General features: G+C 42.5%; 1 protein-coding gene across 5 annotated transcripts; it reads right to left on the bottom strand.

Annotated features, from left to right (window-relative positions):
- Window positions 1-3,983: 3,983 nt before the first annotated feature.
- ZNF572 (zinc finger protein 572) lies at window positions 3,984-19,030 on the bottom strand. 5 transcript variants are annotated; one of them, XR_005796562.1, is made up of 4 exons: window positions 14,583-15,586; window positions 13,391-13,505; window positions 11,009-12,747; window positions 3,984-4,842 (listed from the first exon to the last, which is right to left on the bottom strand). XR_005796562.1 is itself a non-coding variant. In XM_040494406.1 (3 exons), exons 2-3 carry the CDS (start codon window positions 13,467-13,469, stop codon window positions 11,240-11,242), a joined length of 1,587 nt encoding a protein of 528 aa, XP_040350340.1. In that variant the 5' UTR covers window positions 13,470-13,505; window positions 18,906-19,030; the 3' UTR covers window positions 10,987-11,239. The 5 variants fall into 5 exon arrangements, 4 of the variants coding, with proteins under 4 accessions (XP_040350340.1, XP_040350337.1, XP_040350339.1 ...); XM_040494406.1 differs by lacking the exons at window positions 3,984-4,842; window positions 14,583-15,586 and adding an exon at window positions 18,906-19,030 and having other exon boundaries at window positions 10,987-12,747; XM_040494403.1 differs by lacking the exon at window positions 3,984-4,842 and having other exon boundaries at window positions 10,987-12,747.
- Between the last annotated feature and the right edge of the window lie 1,872 nt (window positions 19,031-20,902).

The following is a 20,902-nucleotide window of genomic DNA, read 5'->3' as shown; positions in this document are numbered from 1 at the left end:
GAGAGATGGCCTTTGTTCTGAAACGTTGGACCTCCCTGGAATTCATTCAGGGCTGAGACCATTGCATTGGCTCGCCCTGTACCTTAAACCCCACAGTTAATGTACAAAGTCTTTCTGTTTCTGCCCCTTGGAGCACGGCTGTATTGTCATCTGTCGCCTAAATTGGTTATATTTTTATTGACCCAATCTCTGACGCCGTGGTTGAGCCTTACCCACTAGTCCCTATAAGGGAAGGACCTCCCTCTGATAAATCAGAATCAGCGACACCTAGCACAACGTTTTAAGCTCCATTTTTATCTTCCATAAAAATGTAGTTAGTGAATGAATGGGTGATGAACGATAATGGCACAGCAGGAAGACCAAGTGACCGGAGACCAAGTGACCAAGTGGAGACCTAGGTTCTCGCTGTCACTAACCACCTTTGTGACCTTGGACAAGACAAAAGTCAGTCAACCTCTAGAGAGAGTCAACCTCTAGAGATTTCATATCTTCATGAAATCTAATCTTTGCAATCCTGTAACACTTTGCTGAGTTTAAGAAAGTATGGCAACTGTCCCCATTTTCCACCCCAAATATATGTTTTATGTGCTAATAAAAGTAATTATGTGTCAAAATACTTTCATTATTTAACCCTCAAATAACAAAAATGAAACTTAAAGAGGTTAAGTGGCCTGGTCAGATCACAGCAGATAACTGATGAAACCAAGAGTTAAACTCCTGGCCTCCAAATCTTGTGTTCCTCAATAATCACTCTTAATTATCAGTTACTGCTTTAACAATCCTCCATTATAAAACCAAGACTTTAATTCTTTCCCTGACAACAACCCTCATGGTATCAACAAATTTGGCTGTTTGAAATATACAAAGACTCAAGAAAATCAATTTAACGTGTGGGAAATCGTTTTCCTAAAGACAATTCTTCAATAAACTGCTTGTGGTTCCTATATTGCTAACATGATAGAATGCTCTAGCAGCTCTTACAAATGAGAATTCAGTATCATCAGGATGTTACTTGATTACCCTCTACTTGAAATTAGCATAAGTGGATTTTTTTTCTTACCAAGTAGCCAACCATCATTTAACTATGTTTGAATCTTGGCATGGCTCTGCTTATTCAAAAACAAAAAACTGGGGCACCTAGGTGCCTCAGTCGAGCGCCCAACTCAATTTCGGCCCAGGTCATGATCCCAAGGTCTTGAGATTGAGCCATGTCTCCAAGCTAAGCCTGGAGCCTGCTTAAGATACTCTCTTTTGGGACACCTAGGTGGCTCAGTTAGGCATCAGACTTCGGCTCAGGTCATGATCTCATGGTTCCTGGGCTGGAACCCCACATCAGCCTCTGCACTGGTGGCATGGAACCTGCTTGGGATTCCCTCTCTCCTTCTCTCTCTGCTCCTCCCCCCTGCCAAATAAATAAACTTAAAAAAAAAAAAAAAGATTCTCCCTCTGTCCCCTCCCCCACTTGCGTGTGCTCAAAAAATAATTATTTTTTTTAAAAATCTGTCACACAGGCCTGAAGCTAAGGCAATGAAATAAGACACAAAATCAGCCACTTACTAGGAGAAACTAATAAACTGTAGAATAAACTCCATGAAAAATACTCTGTAATCAGGAAGAGGCGGTGTTACTACACCTTGGGGACCAGGGTAACCCCAGAGAAACTGAAAGCATGGTGGACCTGTCTGGTGCTGAAGCCATGGAGGAGGCTTAGCTGTGGCCAGAGAGGCTGTAGGAGGCTGAGAGGAAATGGGAGAAATACCTTGTTTCCCCTCGCTTGGCCCAGTCACCCACCAGTGGTCTCTCACCTGTTGGGTTTAGCTGGCCACCAGTTGAAAAGAAAGTTTGGGAAACGCAGCCCACAGGGACTGGCCTACCTATGATGCACAGCAAAGCATGAGGTATTTCAGGAGTAGATTTGAGCACAGGTAGGCCTAGGATTGGCTCACTTTCTAATATGTATGCCTCCTGATTCTTTTTCTCATTGTCTTGACTTTAGTGGGACTATTTCTATTGTTTCAGTCTTCAATAGGATGTTTGCAATTGCTTATAACTTCTCCATTAAAGTTTTAACAATCAAATCTTTTTAGCATATACTGATATGTATATATTACTCTGTTCATGTAGTGAATTTAGTGTAGTGAAATCTTACATTAACAAAGTTGATGATGGTGAATTAGCCTTCCATTCTTCAGAAAAACTTCATCAGAGTGTATCATTCTTTTTAATAAAGTGCCATGTTAGATTTGTGTAAAAAAAATACTTTGTAGTCATGACAAGAGCTGATACTTATAGTATAGTCAGCGTTCTAAATGCTTTTTTCATATATTAGCTCATTTTGTCCTCACGACCATACTATGAGGAAGGTACTGTTTTTAGCCCCATGCTACAGATAAGGAACGAGGTACAGAAAAGTGGTCACACAGCTAGTAAGTAGCAGAGCCTGAATCCAAGCCCAGAAAATCTGGTTCAGGAATCCGGGATTGTTTGACTAGAATGCATTTTTTTCTCGCCCTACAAAGATCTAGTTATTAAAACAAAGAGCACATTTGTTCTTGCCACCTCTTCTTGTTGGCCTAAGTTTGGCATGTCAGGACCAGACTTGTGCCTTTTCAGGTGTCATTCTCAATTCAAGAAAAAGCCTTGCCCTTCTTTCTTCAATTATCCATTGTTAAAGACCCAGATTAAAGATTTTTTTCTGTGTATTTATTGATTTTAAGAGAGAGAGCAGGGGAGGGGCAGAGGGAGGGAGGGAGAATCCCAAGCATGATCTGCACTGCTTAGCACAGAGCCTGACTTGGGGCTCAAACTCACGAACCTTGAGATCATGACCTGAGCCGAAATCAAGAGTTGGACGCTTAACCAAATGAGCCACTCAGGCGCCCCAAGACCCAGATTAATCATCATGTCTTTTTATAACTCCACCTCTTTGCCTTAGCAGTCACCGATTCATAATTGTCAATTTACATATAACTTTTTCAAGAGATTCAACTCCTTAAGGCCAGGACCTTGTCTTATTCATAGTTGTATACTCAGCACTTGGCATACAGTAAGCATTTTTTCAACGTATTAAGTACAATCTTTCCTTTCTTCATTTTATATCCCCTCTTTTTTGGGGTACCAAACTGAGCAATTTCTTTTTCATTTATGTTTTTGTTTGTAACACATTAGATCAAAACCCTCTAAAGCTACTTGCTCACCATCCAACCTGTCCATAAAGACTTTATTTTTTTTTTACTTTAGAGAGAGAGTGCAAGTGAAGGAGAGGGGCAGAGGGATAGAGGGAGAAAATCTTTTTTAAGTTTATTTATTTTGAGAGAGGCAGAGACAGAGGGAGAGAGAGACTCCCAAGCAGGAGCTACGCTGTCAGCTCAGAGCCTGACTCGGCGCTCGATCTCACAAACCATGAGAGCATGACCTGAGCTGAGATCAAGAGTTGGACACTTAACCATCTGAGCCACCCAGCGCCCCCATAAAGACTTTTCAAAAATGTTTTTAAATACTTTTTTTAATATTTATTTATTTTGACAGAGAGAATGCAGGCCCGTGTGATGGGAAGGGGCAGAAAGAATGCACTGTCAGGGCAGATCCCCACAAAGGGCTCAATCTCACAAATTGAGTGATCATGACCTGAGCCGAAATCAAGAGTCGGACCCTTCACTAACTGAGCCACCCAGGCGCCCCCCAAAAGACTTTTAATGTCAGTCATTTACTTGTTCTGTATCCCCTCAGTGCTTATGTAATCTTTTGCAAATTCTAGTTGGAATTTGGAACTTTGTTTTTTTCATTTTCTTTTTATTCTTCAGTACTGCTCATAAAGCCTTGATTAAGAATATACATCAATATTCTGAGCATCTGGGTGGCTCAACTGGTTAAGCGTCTGACTCTTGATCTCATGATCATGACCTCATGTTCACGAGATCAAGCCCCATGTAGGGCTCTGTGCTGACAATGAAGAGCCTGCTTGGGATCCTCTCTCTCTCACTCTTTCTGCCCTTCCCCTGCTTGCACTCTCTCTCTCTCAAAATAAACTTAAAAGGAGTATACATCAATGTAATTCAATGTAATACATGGGGATCAAGTGTCTACTTTGTGTCAGGCACTGTGCTTGGTGTTGGGAGTAAAGCACTGAACAGACATAGTACTTGTCATTTGGGGGTTCGGAGTTTAACAGAGAAGACAGCAGCATACAGGTAATTAAGGATGTGATACGTGTCCAAAAACGAGCAAGTACATGTTGCACTGGAGGGTAACAAGATATAAACTGGCCTAGGGGTCAAGGAGTGCCTACCAGAGGAGGTTACGTTTAAGCTGACATCTGAAGAATTAGGAGTAACCAGGTATAACCTCTGGTAATGGCAATGACCACACCTTACACCCCCCAACCCCCGCAGTATGGCTGTTTTTTCCCTTAGTAAAACATCAATCCTTGCAGCTGACAAGTTTTTCACTGAATTAGTGATGACAGCAGGATGGGAAAGATGAAGATTCTAGTCTTCTGAGCAGTATAACTTGGTATCTTCCTAAGTTTCCAATGTGTTTTTTCCTCAGCATCAATTTTACAAACACAAAGATACTTCTCCATTTACCAAACCTGAATTTACCTTCGTCTCCTAGATTTGGGGTGCACTTCATTGTCTGAACCAGGTGACAGGAGACACTGAGCTAAGTAGCCAGCCGGTTCATCAACCAGTTTTCCTCTGGGTTCTCCCAGGCTCTGGGCCTCAGGCCACATCCCTGGGTCTCCGAGCAGCTTCCAGCGCCCTCTACTGGAATCGGGCCTGAGGCCGCGCGAGGAAAAATCCAAATAGTTCTTAGAATCACTCATCCCAAAGTGACTCTCAGCTGATCCGAACCCAAGAGAGGCAAAGAGGGGTTTAAGAAAAAAAAAGAAAGAAGAAAAAGGAAAACAAACTACCTTAAAAGAGGTTTCCAACATTTAAATATACTGGCCTTGAACTGAATTACATGGTTTCCTTCCCCCCGTCCCCCAAAAGGTGTTTAACAAAATTATTTCACTGCACAACTGAAATTGATAGATAGTTCTGGAAAGGGATTAGTAATATGCCTTTAAAAACTTTTATGCCAGTTAAGCGTCCAACTTCAGCTCAAGTCATGATCTTGCAGTTCATGAGTTCGAGCCCTATGTTGGGCTCTGTGCTGACAGCTTGGAGCCTGGAGCCTGCTTCAGATTCAGTGTCTCCCTCTCTCTCTGCCCTTCCAAGGCTCAGCTCAACTCTCTCTCTCTCTCTCTCTCTCAAAAATAAATAAATAATAAAAATAAAAACTTCTATGTCCTTTGACTCAATAATGTCACTGCTAGGAATTCACTCTAAGGAAATAATTTGAGACGTAAAGTAAAATTTGTGTACCAACAAAAAGCAAAACAATCATAACTACAATACCAAAACAACAACCAAAAAAACCTTGTTCACAACAGTGTTCTTTTTAATAGCAAACAGCTAGAAATACTATAAACACCCACCAACATCCAACAATTCAGAACTGAACTGTTATTGTTAATAATTATTCAGTCTATTTTTATGAAGTCATTAAAAACATCATAATCATTAAAACAAGTAAACTGACAATAAGATTAGGAAATCAAGACACAATACTATACATACACACACACACACACACACATACACACACACACTCCCCACATGATCCAATTTTTTTTAACATTTATTCAGATATATGCTTAGAAAACAAGTTATTGGGACAGATCTCAGAACTTTTATGGTGAGTGATCTCTGTAAAAAATGATCACAGGCCATTTTTTCTTTTGATCTTCACACTTTTACATCATTTCCTACTTTATACTTCTCTGTACATTTTACAATCAGCAATAAGTATTACTTTAATAATTAGAGAGCAAGCTATTATTTTAAGGGGGAAATCTTACACCTGTGTTTGTCAGTCTAATCAACTAGCATTTTCTTTAATCTATTTATCCACATGACTTAACAGGACTCAAAATTAATCATGATCCTTTTTCAACCAAAGCTTACACATCATCCCTCCCAGTGTCAGATCCTAGGATATCTACTGATTTTACCAGCCATGCAATGTTAGATCACAAACCTCACCAACTTAGCACTTTCAAGCTACCTCTGCTTGTAAGTGGCTACATCCCATGAAGTCATGATTGCCAAGCATCATGTTTCCATCTGGATCTTTATAACCAAGTGTTTGGACCATCTTTAGCTTTGACCTCATTCCTACTTCGCTGGGAGGGGAAGAGAGGAGAGGGAAGAAAGGGAAACGAAATAAAGGGTAGAAAAAGCCTAAGTTTGGGTTAGAATATGTAAGGAAAGGGACGTCTGGGTGGCTCAGTCGGTTAAGCGTCCGACTTCAGCTCAGGTCATGATCTCAGAGTTTGTGGGTTCAAGCCCTGCAGCAGGCTCTCAGCTGTCAGCGCCTACTTGGAATCCTGCCACACTCTCTCTGTCCCTCCCCCACTTGCACTCTCTCTCTCTCAAAAATAAATCAACATGTGGGGCGAAAAAAAGAATATGCAAGGACAAGGCAGAAGAGGTTAGGGCCAAAGAGAAGTAAAAGAGAATAAAAATGAAATAAAAGAGATGGGGAATGAAAGGAAAGGCAATTTTTAAATAGAAAAGGCAGTAGCTGCCCACAGAGCTGCCATAAAATAATGATGTGCTACATTATTAGCCTACACACTCAGCTTGCTACACACTCCTAGTGTGTAGTCATACCCCTTCGTGTCCATGGGGTAGACAACAAAAGGACTGCACCATTTTTGTGGCCCCAGGGGACACCCATGTCTCTGGGGCTACCTTCAAAGATGATTCAAAGACCCACGGTTGTATACAGCCACTTTATCACAGATCAGCTAACACTGAGGTATTAGCAATGCTAATAAGCACATTACATACAGTATCTCACTGATCCTCCCCACAAACCCCATGAGCTAAATGTTATTAATATCTTTATTTTAGAAACCTAGAAATAACCAATTCAGGCAGTGATTAATTTCTGTGCATTTGCCTATCCTTAGCAAAATTATGAGAAAGTGAGGGTGGGCAGGGAAGAACGACAGTATTTTCTTAACACCTAGAATATGCCAGGCACCTCACCTCACTCACTGCTTACTAAATCTTACAAGCGAAGAACAGAGTACAAAGTGATTGAAACATGAATGTGAAACAGACTCTGAACCTGTCCTGGACAGCGTGAATTTAAAAGCCCAGGTCTTCCCTCCATAGGCTTTGGAACAATTGGGACAGTTGTCCTCTAGGGGTTAGCGTGAAGGATAGATCCAGCTTCCCAGGCCTGTCACTTTCACTTGCGAGCTAGCCCAGACTCCGTGGACTGGACAAGTAATGATGTCAAAGGGACCTGGGGCACGCTGAGACTGTACAGCCTATTCCAGTAAACTTCACCACTGGCAAATGCCTTTCATCCAAAACCACTAAACACTTCACATGCCAGGCTTTGTGTCGGGCACTGGGATTACAGAAATGAAATCTGTTCTCTGCACTCAGGGAGTGGACAGTCTAATGGGAAGGCATATCCTGGAAGGGCATATTCCTGGCCATTAACAGAAAACATATAAGCATATGATACCCACTCAGAACTACTGAGTGCCACTATGTACAAAGCACTTGTGCTTTCACAGAGCAAACCTAGCCCATTTTACTATATAGTTATTTCTAGCTCCTTCGATTATCAAATTATTAGATTTGAAGATGGAGGGTTCAGCGTAAGTTGTACTTCAAGAGTTGGCAAGGAGAAAGTAGTCACCTGAAAAGCTGCACATTTTCCTATCAGTCTATCCATAGGTTTCCCCCTCCCACCGTCATTTCAACTCCTGCTGCACACACATCGGGCATCAGGCAAATTTTTGCTGAGTGAATGATCATACCGCTCGAAAGGAATTACATAAACTCAAATACAGAATAAAGAAGCAATGACGGTTTTGTCACGACCATGATTTCAGAAAGTGAGAGACTGGCAGAGATGGAATATATTGGACCAGTGCATGAGGGGCAACTGTCACAAGCCATAGTCCACTACCTCTCACCATCAATGAGGAAACATGTAGAGCACTAAGGACAAGGCTCATTTGGTAGATCCAGCTTGGATGGCCTGGAACGATGGGAGCAAACCTTCAGCTCAGGCACTATGGTAAGACACTTACTGCTCGTATGCCTTCTGGCAGACTCTACAGCAGCTAGGGACTGAACTCCCCACGACACTTGTGAGCCTATGTGTTGACATGGATTTCCCCATTCCACTGTAGGGAAAAAAATATAAGCCCTTTCTCAGAGTAGGAAAATGAACAGAAGAGTCTTCTCTTTAGTTAAAAAGGAACTATGAAACAAATCACTTAAATAAGAATGCTTTATTTAATCAGGTGCAGAATTCTTTTTGCTGGCAAAACAAATAAGGAATACAGAATATTTATTTCTTGGGGAGCTAAATAAAAAACCCATTTGCTGATTAATGAAATTGAGATACAGGCATCAAATATGATTAAATTTACTAGTATGTTCTCATAAGTAACAAATCTCTCCTCTGTGTTCCTAGTTTTCAATCAAAAGAGATAAGGATTCTTGCTAAATTGTTTTCTTCATGGAGGAGACCCCATCTTAATTCATCTAAAATGTGAACATCTATGTTTCTATAGACACTAAGGTTTGTGAAATAGGTTTTATGTACTTGTGGGCACTCATAAAACAGTCAATGATGCTAACAGGACATAAACTGTACCTGTTAATGTCTTCAGACACAAATTAACTTACATTGAACTTGCTATATTGTTCTTTCCTGACTTACGCTGAATCCTTTGTTTCAAGAACAACAAAAATATTCAGTACGTCGAATCACATAAAAGCGTTCTTCAAAAGTCTGCAAAATTGAAACACTCTACAGTCTTGTGCTTTTACAAATCCTTATTCGTCAGGGTTCCTGAGGTTGGTCAAGTAGGATAGGTACGGCTTACACTGCTACTTCTGAAAATGTGTGGAGGACATTTTTCTATTTATTTCAATTAATAATAACTAATTCCCATGTATTTAGACCTCGTTAATATTTTAAGCACTGTGCTAGCTGCTTTGCAAACATTTACTTAATCCTTCCAGAAACCCTGCAAGGCAGGCATGACCTCTGCTCTACAGATGAGGACGCAGGTTAGGAGTGGTTACTGGCCACACACAACGTAATGGATGACTGGGTACCACTCCAACAGCTACTGCCTTGCAATTGGATTTCGGCCTCAACAGCAAATGCCCAAATTTAACTCTCAAACGTTAATCACACTTTTAGTTGTCTGTGGTAAAATACTGTAAACACTTGCCCTCAGATATTAGAGTTTAAGACAATTTGGACAATACTGCCTAACAGACAAAGGTGAAAAGATGCTTAGATGAGGATCATATAAAAGCCAATGATACTTAATGTTCTCCCCCTTCTTGAAAGCAGAAAAATCACCCCAAATGCTTCTTAAGTCTTTTGTTAACTTTTGCTTTATTTTTCAATCTTGTCACAACGGGAAAAGACTTAATGGACTCCCCAGTATCAGGCATACTACCACAATCACGAAAGAAGAAAGAATCCCCATGCAATTCCGTTACCTACCAGCTACAGCCTTCTGCATTTGCAGCAGCTCTAACTGGCCTCTTCTGGCTCCACATTCCTAATTTGTATCTCTATAGACAGTCTTCATAAAATATATTTTGAATCTAAAAATGAGACCAGAAATCCTGACCAACTTAGGAGTCCTGACTTTCTACTCCTTGAACTGGCAGTAAAAAAAAAAAAAAAAAATAGGGGTCAGGAGCATAAAAAATAACTTATTACTTTACAAAACATCATTTCCATTGGACAGGCGAACAGGGAGGATCCATACATCCCATAAGTCAAGAGGCAAAAGAAAACTGTCAAGACTGGAAGTAAGGAATCTCGGTCTCCAATGGCACACTGTCCCTGCACATTGGCTCAGATTCAGGGGGTTAAATATTAGAAAAAGAACCCAGTTTCTGATCTAACCAGGAATTACATAATGAGAAAACTGAAGGGAAAAGACTATTTGTCAAAAATCTTTTTTCATTTTTGTTTAAAGTTCATTATTTCTGCAAGAGACAGAGACATCACAAGTGGGGACGGGGGCACAGAGAGAGGGAGAGAGAGAGAGAATTCCAAGCAGGCTCCACACGGTAAGCGCAGAGCTCAGTGTGGGGCTCGAACTCACCAAACTGTGCGATCATGACCTGAGCCAAAACCAAGAGTTGGACGCTTAACCAACACAGCCACCCAGGTGTCCCTATTTGCCCAAAGTTTATTAACAAAATTCAAGAATTCTACCTCTTAATCTGGTTTTGGCCAAGACAACAGGATCGTATCACTGGATTACCAAGATGGTTGAACAGAAGACATACAAGCATTAGAATGGCCAATCTCTAGACAGAGTGCCTTAAAAACTCTATCCCATTTCTAGTCTATGTTGCAATTCCTTTGGAGCAGAAACCTCATAGCACATTTCCTACAGTCTCATAGGAAATCTTCATGAGTCTGTGAAGAATGATAATCTTGAAAGAACAAACTCTATATGATATTCAATACAGCAGCCACCAGTCACATGTGGCTACTGAGTGCTTGGCACGTAGTTAGTGCCACTAAGGAACCAGATTTTAAATGTCATTTAATCTTACTACAAATTTATTTAAATAGCCACAGGTGACTAGTGGCTACGGGATTAGCCGGTGTAGTTCTAAATACTATGAAAGTTCATTTTCAGCAAATAAAAATGTGTTTAGAAAACTGAGTCTTTTCTTAAGACCCACCAGAACAGCCAGAGAATCACATTATTTGTTCAAAACGAATCTTTCTGGGGATAACTCCCTGAGGCCAATAATGAATTACTGCCACCCACTCAAGCAAGAGGAAATAGGGAAATTCAAGGGCTAGCTTGGCTTCAAGCTCTCAGGTGTCCTTATTCCCGGAATTTCTCTTTATGTTTTCTTTGAAGCTATTCCAATCTTACCTTAAATCAAAAAACATTTCTTCTCCATCGTTGGAAGCATCTCCCACTGGGCAGATACAATGAGCTGGTGATCGGGGCCTTCCCATCCTCCAACCTGGGAGCTTGACTTTTTCCAGACATTATGGCAAACAAACCAAAGAAACTCTGTAGCAACACCTTAATTGTAATGATCCAGCAAGAAAAGAAATAATAATAATAATAATAATATTAATAATAAACGGGCTTTGGGACTCAGGAGGAAGATGGACGTGGGACTGAAAAGGAAGAGATGAGGGCCATTTCCCCTGGACAGTTTTTCCAAGTCCACCCAGGAGGAAAATCATTGACTTCAGGAGACTCGAAAGACTTTTCTAGGTGCATCTTCCGATGCTGAGTGAGATAGGCACTTCTGCTGAAGCACTTGTCACAGTCGGTGCATTTGTAAGGTTTCTCTCCCACGTGAGTCCTCCGGTGCCTGATGAGATTAAAGCTCTGGCTGAAGCCCTCGCCACAGTCGGGACACTTATAAGGTCTCTCTCCCGTGTGTGTCCTCTGGTGAATCACCAGGGTGGAACTCTGACTGAAAGTTTTCCAACACTCCGAACACCTGTACGGCTTCTCTCCTGTGTGTGTTCTCTGGTGTCTGATGAGATGGGAGCTGAGACCGAAACGCTTTCCGCACTCACAACACTTGTAGGGTTTCTCCCCAGGCTGGAGTCCACACTCTTCTATCGCACTGCAGTTCCGACTCAAACTTTCTTCATATTCGGGACTTTCACAGGGCTTCTCTCCTGCGTGTGTTTTCCGATGTGCGATTAGGTTCGAACTTCGACTGAAGCTCTTGCCGCATTCTGTACATTGATACGGTTTTTCTCCTGTGTGAATCCTCTGGTGCTTTATGAGAGTTGAATTACAACCGAAGCTTTTCCCGCACTCGAGACATTTGTAGGGCTTCTCTCCCGTGTGTGTCCGCTGGTGGCGAATCAGGCTAGAACTCTGACTAAAACTCTTTCCACAGTCAGGACACGTATAAGGTTTTTCTCCCGTGTGAATCCTCTGATGTTCTATGAGGACATAGCTGTGGCTGAAGCATTTCCCACACACGGGACATTCATAGGGCTTCTCGCCGGTATGCGACCTGTGGTGCTGAATAAGGTGGGAGCTGCTACTAAAGCTCTTCCCACACTCGGGACATTTATAGGGTTTCTCTCCCGTGTGAGTCCTCTCGTGAATGATTAGATGGGAGGTATTGCTGAAGCTTTTCCCACACTCGCCACACTGGTAGGGCTTCTCTCCTGTGTGTGTTCTCAGGTGCTGAATCAGGTGAGAGCTGTTACTGAAGCATTTCCCACACTCAGAACATTTATAAGGTTTTTCTCCTGAGTGGGTCCTCTGGTGAATACGCAAATGAGAGCTGTTATTGAAGCTTTTCCAACATTCAGCACACTTGTAGGGTTTGTCCCTGGAGGTCGAATTCTGCTGGACAGAGGCACTGCGGCGTTCCCCGGGAGCCCATCCCCAGTGACTGGGTTTTTCTTCTTCTTCTCCTGCAGAATTTCCCTGATTCTCTGACTTGCCATCCTTCTCATAGGAATCACTGCACCAGATCTCATTGCCTTGGGACCACATCAATGGACTTTCTTCTATATCCTCATGCTTACAATTTTGTGGGCCATCTCTCTTAGACCGTTTTGAGGCGCTCTCTTTATCTGCCTTGGAGTTGTGTTGTACAGTTTCCAAATGATTCTTACTTGCATCTCCTGTAAGAATAAACAAATATTCTAAACATATTCCCTAACCTCTACCAGAGGAAGGAAATTCTGAAATGCAATGGAAGAGAGAGAATAACAAAGTAAAATCTCATAAATTCTTTTACATTAAAAAAAAAAAGTTTTTAAAGCTAGTTTTACTTCAAGTGCTCATTAGAAGCAGGTGAATTTTCTGTGCTCAGTAACAGCACTAATTAAGTATTTAGTTGTCAGTAACTGCCAAGGGGGATATTCATCTTAAAAAAAAAAAAAACACCTCATTAAGCTTCATTCTGGAAGACTTACAAGAAAAAAGGGGATATGAATAGGGGAGAAACTGAATAGGACACATTCTAAGGTGAAAACAATACTTTAGTTAAAATCTGAGAAATAACAATGGTACCTGCTATTTATTAAGAACAACCGTGTGCCATATAGTATCTCATTAATCCCAAGAAACCATGAGACAAGATATTATGCATTTTTCTTCAAGATGAGAAAAGAGAGGCTGTAAAGGTTAACATAGCTTGTAAGCAACAGAATAGGAATCAAACTAAAGTCTGTCCCATGCAAATGCCCTGGTTCTTTCTACACACTCTATGGCACAACTTCTCTGAATTTCCAATGGATTCGGATAATCTTCTCAATCCCTCACCTGGAAAAGGGCTTTTCAAACTCTCCCTCTCCGTGAAGCCACTAGAATCTGAGATCAACAGTTTTTGCTCTTGCTCCATCAGTGGTGGGCACGGCCAAGTTAGGGGTCAGAAATCCTGTGGAAGGGAAACAGGTTATGTTTGCAGGCCTTTGCTGTAACGTATTCTTCCTTGCTTCCCAACCATTGCAATATACCAATTGTGCTTACAGACTGTTCTGTGGACCAGACTGAAAAAAACAACATGGTCTTTAGAAGTCCTTTTAGAAAAATTTCACCTCAGATGCAAGTGTTTAGAATTAAGGGTTAACCCAATTTACTTTTTCCGAGGGGAAAAAAAAAAAAAAGTTAAATCACATTAAAGTCTAAGTCTGAGCATCAAGCTTCAAAACTAGAATGAATACTAATACTCATTGTCCACTCAGGGTTTAGAAACACTTTTAATTGAAAACACAAAGTAGTTTTTTTGGAAAAGGTAACAAGACTTCAAAAAATCAATATGCAGGTATAAGGAGCAGTTAAAGAGAAAGTACTCTGTTTAGAAAGAAGCTGGCCCTTGACAGAAGGATGAAACCTTTGAAGTTCAATTTCAAAAGAATGAATTTCTATAACCAGTAAAAATAAATAAATAAAATAAAATAAGTTGGGACAAAGGAGGGCTAGAAAAATTATAGCCAATAACCCCTAAATATAAAAGGGAAGCTAATGAATTCTTCCGTGACTCACTTTCTCAGTCTATCATAATTGCAATATCCCTTTTAGCCTAAACTTTATCTCCTGGAGCCAACTACAATTCTTGACCTACTTTAAGAGACTGGAAAATGTGATCTATCACTGGAAGACAGGTTTAGATGGGCTTGGAATCCATTTCAGGATATAAACAACAGCACAATTCAGGAAAAACAAGAGCCTAGAATCGGGATGCACAAAGGCACACATACGGAAAACAAAAAAATGGTATTAATTTTCACCTTGCCACTGCCTATTATGTGCCAGGCACCGAGCTAAATACTTTACACATAATATTTCCCATGTAATTTCCACAATAGCCCTTGGAGGTGTATGAACAATTACCAGCATGTTATTATAGGTGAACAAAAAAGACATTAACAGACTTTCCCAAGGTCACACAACCAGTAAGTGGTCGAGTAGGATTCAGCCCCAAGCCTGTTGGGGTAAGTTCACACTCGTTTACCTATTACAATAAAACTAGAGCAGGAAGCAGAGCTAGGTGTGATCCCAAACTACAATCTCAAAGAGGACCTTTATTTTGGAAAACACTGTGTTTGGGTTTTTTTAGATTTATATCTCTAGACATGATACCAATCAGAGGAGCATTCTCTAAGCGTCCTCAGCAACCAGGGATTTGTTACAGGAAGAGGTGAAACTAGTCTGAATTACAAATAGCCCTAGCGTTTGAGTAGGGGAGGGGGGCACCCCATACACCTAAAAGGAAAAATTGTTCAAATGGAGTAGTATGTTTTGCTGAGTTACAGATTTCCACCAAGGTCTTTACAAACGAAGTAAGCGGCTGGGGAACAGAAACCCGTGCACCATTTTCCCTAAGAAACTATTAACTCTGGTAGTAGGGGCCCCCAGCACTGGCTCAGCAAAACAGTAGCAAATGGTATACAGGGAGGGGCACCTGGGTGGCTCAGTCGGTTAAGCAAACGGTCTACAGGCCAGAAATGGTATTACAAGGCTGTCCCTTAGATGTCACGCCACAGAGAAGGGCTGTTTGCAGTGTCCTAGAAGCAGAGGGGCTTAGGATGGGGCCATGCTTTAGATTAGAAAATCTTCCAAAGAAAACGCACTGCCTGCAGCTTAGCTTTAAGAACCGTTGGCAAGGGGCAGACGCTGGGTGCACTGTGGGATGAAGTTCCAGGAGGCCAGATCAACAAGCTCCTTTAAGGGACCCGGCAGGCGAGGGAGGCGAGGGCGGCGCGGTGGCCGGTGCGGCGGGGAGACGCTGGGCCTCGGCCCCTCGCAGCCGCGGGATCCCTCTCCGGGCGTACACTGCAGCCAGGGTGCTGCAGTGGCCACTCCTCCTGCCCGCAGCCCTCGGCTCCCTACCCCCGGGGAGGAACTCACTGTTCTGGGGGCCACACACAAGGTGCCCAGCACCCCCAGCAGGCCCAGCTGTCCCGGAGCAAGTAGCCCCCAGCTCCTCCTGACCCCACCAACCCAGGGTCCTAAACTCTCGAGCCCGGAAGACAGAAACAGGAAGTTACCCTAGCCCCCTCCCCCCCGGCCGGCTTTGCGGGAGCCTCTCTAGGAACTAGGGATGACCAACTCTCGTTGGTCTTAACGCTTAAGGTCCCGGCCCAGAAGGGGCGTGCTGGTGGATTTCCTTCCCTCAAGCTATCCTTTGTTTGCTTGATTCTCAAACCTCACACTTGTCAGGCGCCTTATAATAGGGGGTCCCATCGGAACGAATTCTTTCCCTTCAGGGCATCATTGGGTTTATCATCATCAGAAGAAAAATGAATGGAGCATTTATTAAGCTCCTGTTGTTTTTGTTGGCACAGGGATATATATACATATAGCCACCTGTGAAACACTTGGACAGCTGGGGCATCCACCCACATATAAAACAATTAGTTTACAAGGCACCGCTATTAATAACCCTCGGAGAAGCACCTAGACCCTAGTATTCCATTACAGAGAAAATGGAAGGCAGTCCCTGCATCTCCCCCTTTCAAGCCTACAAATCTACTTATGTCTGCGCCCCAGGCCACTCTCTTTCTTCCCTCCTGTTACAACAGTGGATTCGTCCTTCACATTTAAAACGAGCCCTTTACTGCTACTCACTTTCCTTCCTGCCTTCTTGAAGTCCTTACACTATCAACTAACCTCTCAATTCTACCACTTCCATCCCAAAATAGTTCTTTGGCTTTTTTTTTTTTTCCTTTGTACTCGCAATGTTGCCATTTTATGGCTTCCCACTGACGTTTTAACCCAGTTTAAAAATGAGTGAATTTGCTCACCATATTGTCTTATTCTGGTAGGCTGGGTAGATATCTAACCCCCAGGTCAGCAGGTGAGCTGAGACAGAATCCTGTCTCACTCTTACATTCTGAGCACAGAGCACATAGTAGGAGCCTTTGAGTATTGAAGGCTTAAATAAACTGCTAGGATACAAGGCCTGGAAGGCAATGGGGATATATCCTATTGTGAAGCTGGGAAAATCCATCAAGTCCTTTGATTTCTCCTTCCATTTCCCTTGTTTCCTTTGCTCTTTCATTCATTTATTCAACAAATAGTTAATGTCATCTGCTGTTGACTTCCTGAGAGAGTCACCCTGAACAGGAGTTGGGATAGATTGCCCGCTCACCGCCCCCCCCCCCCCCCCACCCCCCCACCGCTGGCTGACTTGGGACACTAGAAGGGGTTTCTGCCCTCCCCCAGCCATGGATGTCTCCAGGCATCAGTGTCAATAACAGTTGCAACTGGGAGTATTTACTGTCTCACATTACAGCGCTCCTTACTCACAGTTGTTTAAACCATAGGACTTTAGTATTCACTTAAGAAATGTCTGAAGCAGGCAGTACTGGAATAGACTAAGCAGCCCCAAGTCCTCCTGTGTCTGAGAGAGGGGCTTGGTACTTGCTCTCCACTGAATTGTGTCCCCTCAAAATTCGTATGTTGAAGCCCTAACCTTCAAAGTCACGGTATTCGGCAACGGAGCCCTTGGGAGGTATTTACATTTAGAGGCGGTCATGATACTGGGGGCCTCATGATAAGATTAGTACCCTTATAAGAAGAGACAACAGAGGCGCCTCGGTGGCTCAGTCAGTTAAGCGTCCGACTCTTGATTTTGGCGCAGGACACAGTCTCGTGATTATGAGATCAAGCTCTGCATTGGGCTCTGCACTGGGCACAGAGCCTGCGTGGGATTCTCTCTCTCTCTCTTTCTCCCCCTCCCCACCTCTAAAAAAAGAAAGAGGAGACACAAAGATCTCACTCTCTCTCACTCTCTCCACCATGTGAGGACACAGTAGCAGCTGTCACAAGCCAGGCAGAGAGCTCTCACCAGAAGCCGACCATTCTGGTGCCCTGATCTCAAACTTCCAGGCTCCAGAACTACGAGAAACTAAATGTCTGTTGCTTAAGCCACCCAGTCGATGGCACTTTGTTACGGTATTCCGTTACTTGAGCTGACTAATACAGTACTGAGCTGGTGATGTGATCCTAACAGCTGGCACTAAACTGTCCAATGTCAGGTTTTATTCTTTGCAGGTTATTTGCATTTCAAAAGAGAAGGTGGTTAAAATGGTGGAATCGCTAAGTGGTAGGTAGTGCAAAGCTATGTGGTGAGGGGCAGTGTGATGGCCTAATTGGCAAATACAGGATGTGACCCTTTACCAAGAAATTGAATTTCCCTAAGCCTCAGTAACATACTGAAGTACAGTGATACCCATCTTCCCCAGCGTTCTAGGAGGATTATTTTGATTGCTTTCAGTGGTGGGCTTTCTGATGATCTTAGCGGATCCTTTTCTTCTCTTCATCATCCCCCTTTCCAATTCCCCCTGCATTACTTGGCCTGGAAGTGTGTGTGTATATATATATATATATATATATATATATATACACACATATATATATATATATGGAGAATATACATATATATATATGGAGAATATACATATATATGGAGAATATACATATATATGGAGAATATACATATATATATGGAGAATATACACATATATATATGGAGAATATACATATATATATGGAGAATATACATATATATATATATATATATATATATGGAGAATTGTTACTGCAACCATCACTGTTCCACGTACCTTTGCACGTGACTCAACGCCTCCAGGATGGAGCCAAACAGAGTAGAAACTTGGCTTAGGGAGAGAGTATGGACTGGCACAGAGGACCAAAAGTATCAGACGTCCAAGAGCCATCGATGACCGACACGGGGGATTGCCTGTGTTGAGCCTGATACCAAGGAGATTGCAACATCTTTTCTGAAGGTGGGCGGGAAAGTGGGTGTGGAGGTTGGGAGGGGAAAAAAACGTCCAGGATGATTGGATTCTGGTGCTACAGCAAGTTTAGGGGATCAACAGAGCAGAGGCCAGATTGTGCCTCTCTCTTAATAGATCAGGATGGCTCTTTCCTTCATCACATTAAATGCTCAAGATTCTAAAGTGTGTCAGCAGGTGGCCCTAGAGGCAGCTGTTTGGTGAGACTGTTGCAAAACATAAGTGACTGCAGAGCAACCAAATCCTGTATGATCTCAAAGGGTCTTCGTGCAACATAAAGTGATATTTGTACCAATTAGGTTTAACAAGAATAAACCTGGGCATAATAGAGGATTATGAGGATTATGGATTCTCTCTCTAACGTGAACCATTTGCAATTAATTACCAAAGAGGAAGAGAGACTATATTGTCCTGAGTGCCAAATATCACTCTCTAGAATTTTAGGGTCACTTCTCCTCGGCCACAGATTTTCCCTAAGGCTAGTTGTCTTCAAATGTCCTCATCTTGGCACCCACCTTGTTGAAAGCCAATCTTCCTCCAGAAGGCAAAAGCCAAGATGAAGCAGGCCTCATTCCTGGCTACAGAGGAGAAGTCCAGTTCTTGGGGATAGTTCTTGGAGTCACAGAGCCGTCAAAACCTACAAAACTGGTCTCACATGACACAGGAATCTAGAAGAGGAGGACACCATTTGGAAATTTGAGGTTCAGTAAGGGTGTTGAGGAAGAATGAAGAGCTACAGAAATATCTACATATTTCAATCGCCTTGGAACAATATTCAATGAAATGATAGCATATATGGGCTGTTCACATTACTGTGCCTGGCACTATAACTACTCGGTACGTGGGACTGGTGTTCATACGGAAATCAAATGCAAAAAGTCTTCCTGGTTAGCGTGTTTAATGTCATACCTGCAGCTTGGCAGGAGGGTCATGCTTTATTTTCTCCTTTTATCTAGAATTCACCTGTTAGCTTCCCTGAGACTCTTCTTCCCTCTAAATTTCTCATTAAATCCTTTTTACATTAGATCTCAGACAGAATGTTATTGATTTTTATGATATTCATTTGTGAAAAATGTATTCAGTCTAGGCAGGGAATATATAAATAACAGCTTTGGGTCCACCTGCCTGTACCCAATGGCATATGGCTTTGGGCCAGCATGCTCTGAAAGAGAGATGGCATCACCAGCTTAACCTAATAATGTAAGTAATGTTCTGGGTTTCCACTGGAGTCAGTTAAGAAGGCACTCTCTCAGAGAAACATCTTACCTGTCATCAAAAAATGATAGCCAAGGGGTGACAGGGTGGCTCAGTCGGTTAAGTGTCCGACTTCAGCTGCGATCATGATCTCACAGTTCGTGGGTTTGAGTCCCGCACCAGGCTCTGTGCTGATGGCTCAGAGCCTGGAGCCTGCTTCATATTCTGTGTCTCCCTCTCTCTCTGTCCCTCCCTGCTGCTGTCCTCCTGCTCACACTCTGTCTCTCTCTCTCTCTCTCTCAAAATAAAATAAAATAAAATTAAATTAAATTAAATTAAACGTTAAAAAAGTTTTTTTAAATTATTCTCTCTCAAGACAAGAGCTTGGCAGAGAATGCCATATTGTCTTGCAGCAAAATCTTATTTCTGAGGGTCAACAGCTAAGTATCATCCCAGTCTGTCTCTTTTTACAGTCCCTCAGGAACAAGTGACATTCCCCCAAGCAGGGGAATGGCTCAGGTGAACTGAGACAAAAGGTAAAATGCACGTAAGCACGTCAATAATTTAGAAGGCATCACGCCTCACCATTACTAAGCTCCTACTGAGTGCCAGATGCAATGCTAGCTCTTTACAGGACCAAGCTAAATAAGATATGGTACCAATCCCTGTAGCCAAGACTACACTGTATGTTAACTAACTTGAATTAGAACAAAGAAACAAATAAACAAACAGGGGCACCTGGGTGGCTCACTTGGTTAAGCATCCGACTTAGGCTCAGGTCATGATCTCACAGGTCGTGGGCTCAAGTCCCACGTGTGGCTCTGTGCAGACAGCTCAGAACCCGGAGACTGCTTTGGATCTTGTGTCTCCTTCTCTCTCTGTTCCTCCCCCACTCATGCTCTGTCTCTGTCTCCCAAAAATAAATAAACGTTAAAAAAACTTTTTTTAAAATGATAGCCAAAAGTGACAGACAAGCGGTCCTTTATAAGTCTTTCAAGTAAATGTGGAAATTCTCCATGTTGTAGAGCAGTAGGATGGGAAGTCCTCTTAGAGTTCTAGGACACATTTGAGAATATGTGGGAGTTTTGGGTTATCTTTGGTTCTCATTGGTTAATGCTACCAGTAAATGGGTGCTGGGGTGGCTCAGTCAGTTAAGCATCCGACTTCAGCTCAGGTCATGATTTCGAGGTTCATGAGTTCAAGCCCCGCATCAGGCTCTGTGCTGACAGCTCAGAGCCTGGAGCCTGTTTCAGATTCTCTCTCTCTCTCTCTCTCTCTCTCTCTCTCTGCCCCTCCCCCGCTCATGCTCTGTCTGTCT

The sequence above is a fragment of the Herpailurus yagouaroundi genome, unplaced genomic scaffold (genome assembly GCF_014898765.1).
Source record: "Herpailurus yagouaroundi ecotype Mexico unplaced genomic scaffold, PumYag 186, whole genome shotgun sequence".
In the NCBI taxonomy this organism is placed as follows: domain Eukaryota; kingdom Metazoa; phylum Chordata; class Mammalia; order Carnivora; family Felidae; genus Herpailurus; species Herpailurus yagouaroundi.
Note: the sequence above shows the minus strand (reverse complement) of the source record. Positions and strands in the feature narration are given on the sequence as shown.

Bases quoted from the DNA above. Each gene is read 5' to 3' on its own strand.
- ZNF572 (XM_040494406.1), bottom strand. From the start codon at position 13,469: ATGGAGCAAGAGCAAAAACTGTTGATCTCAGATTCTAGTGGCTTCACG. The intron at 12,748-13,390 runs GTGAGGGATTGA...TTATTCTTACAG, and splicing joins TTTGAAAAGCCCTTTTCCAG to GAGATGCAAGTAAGAATCAT.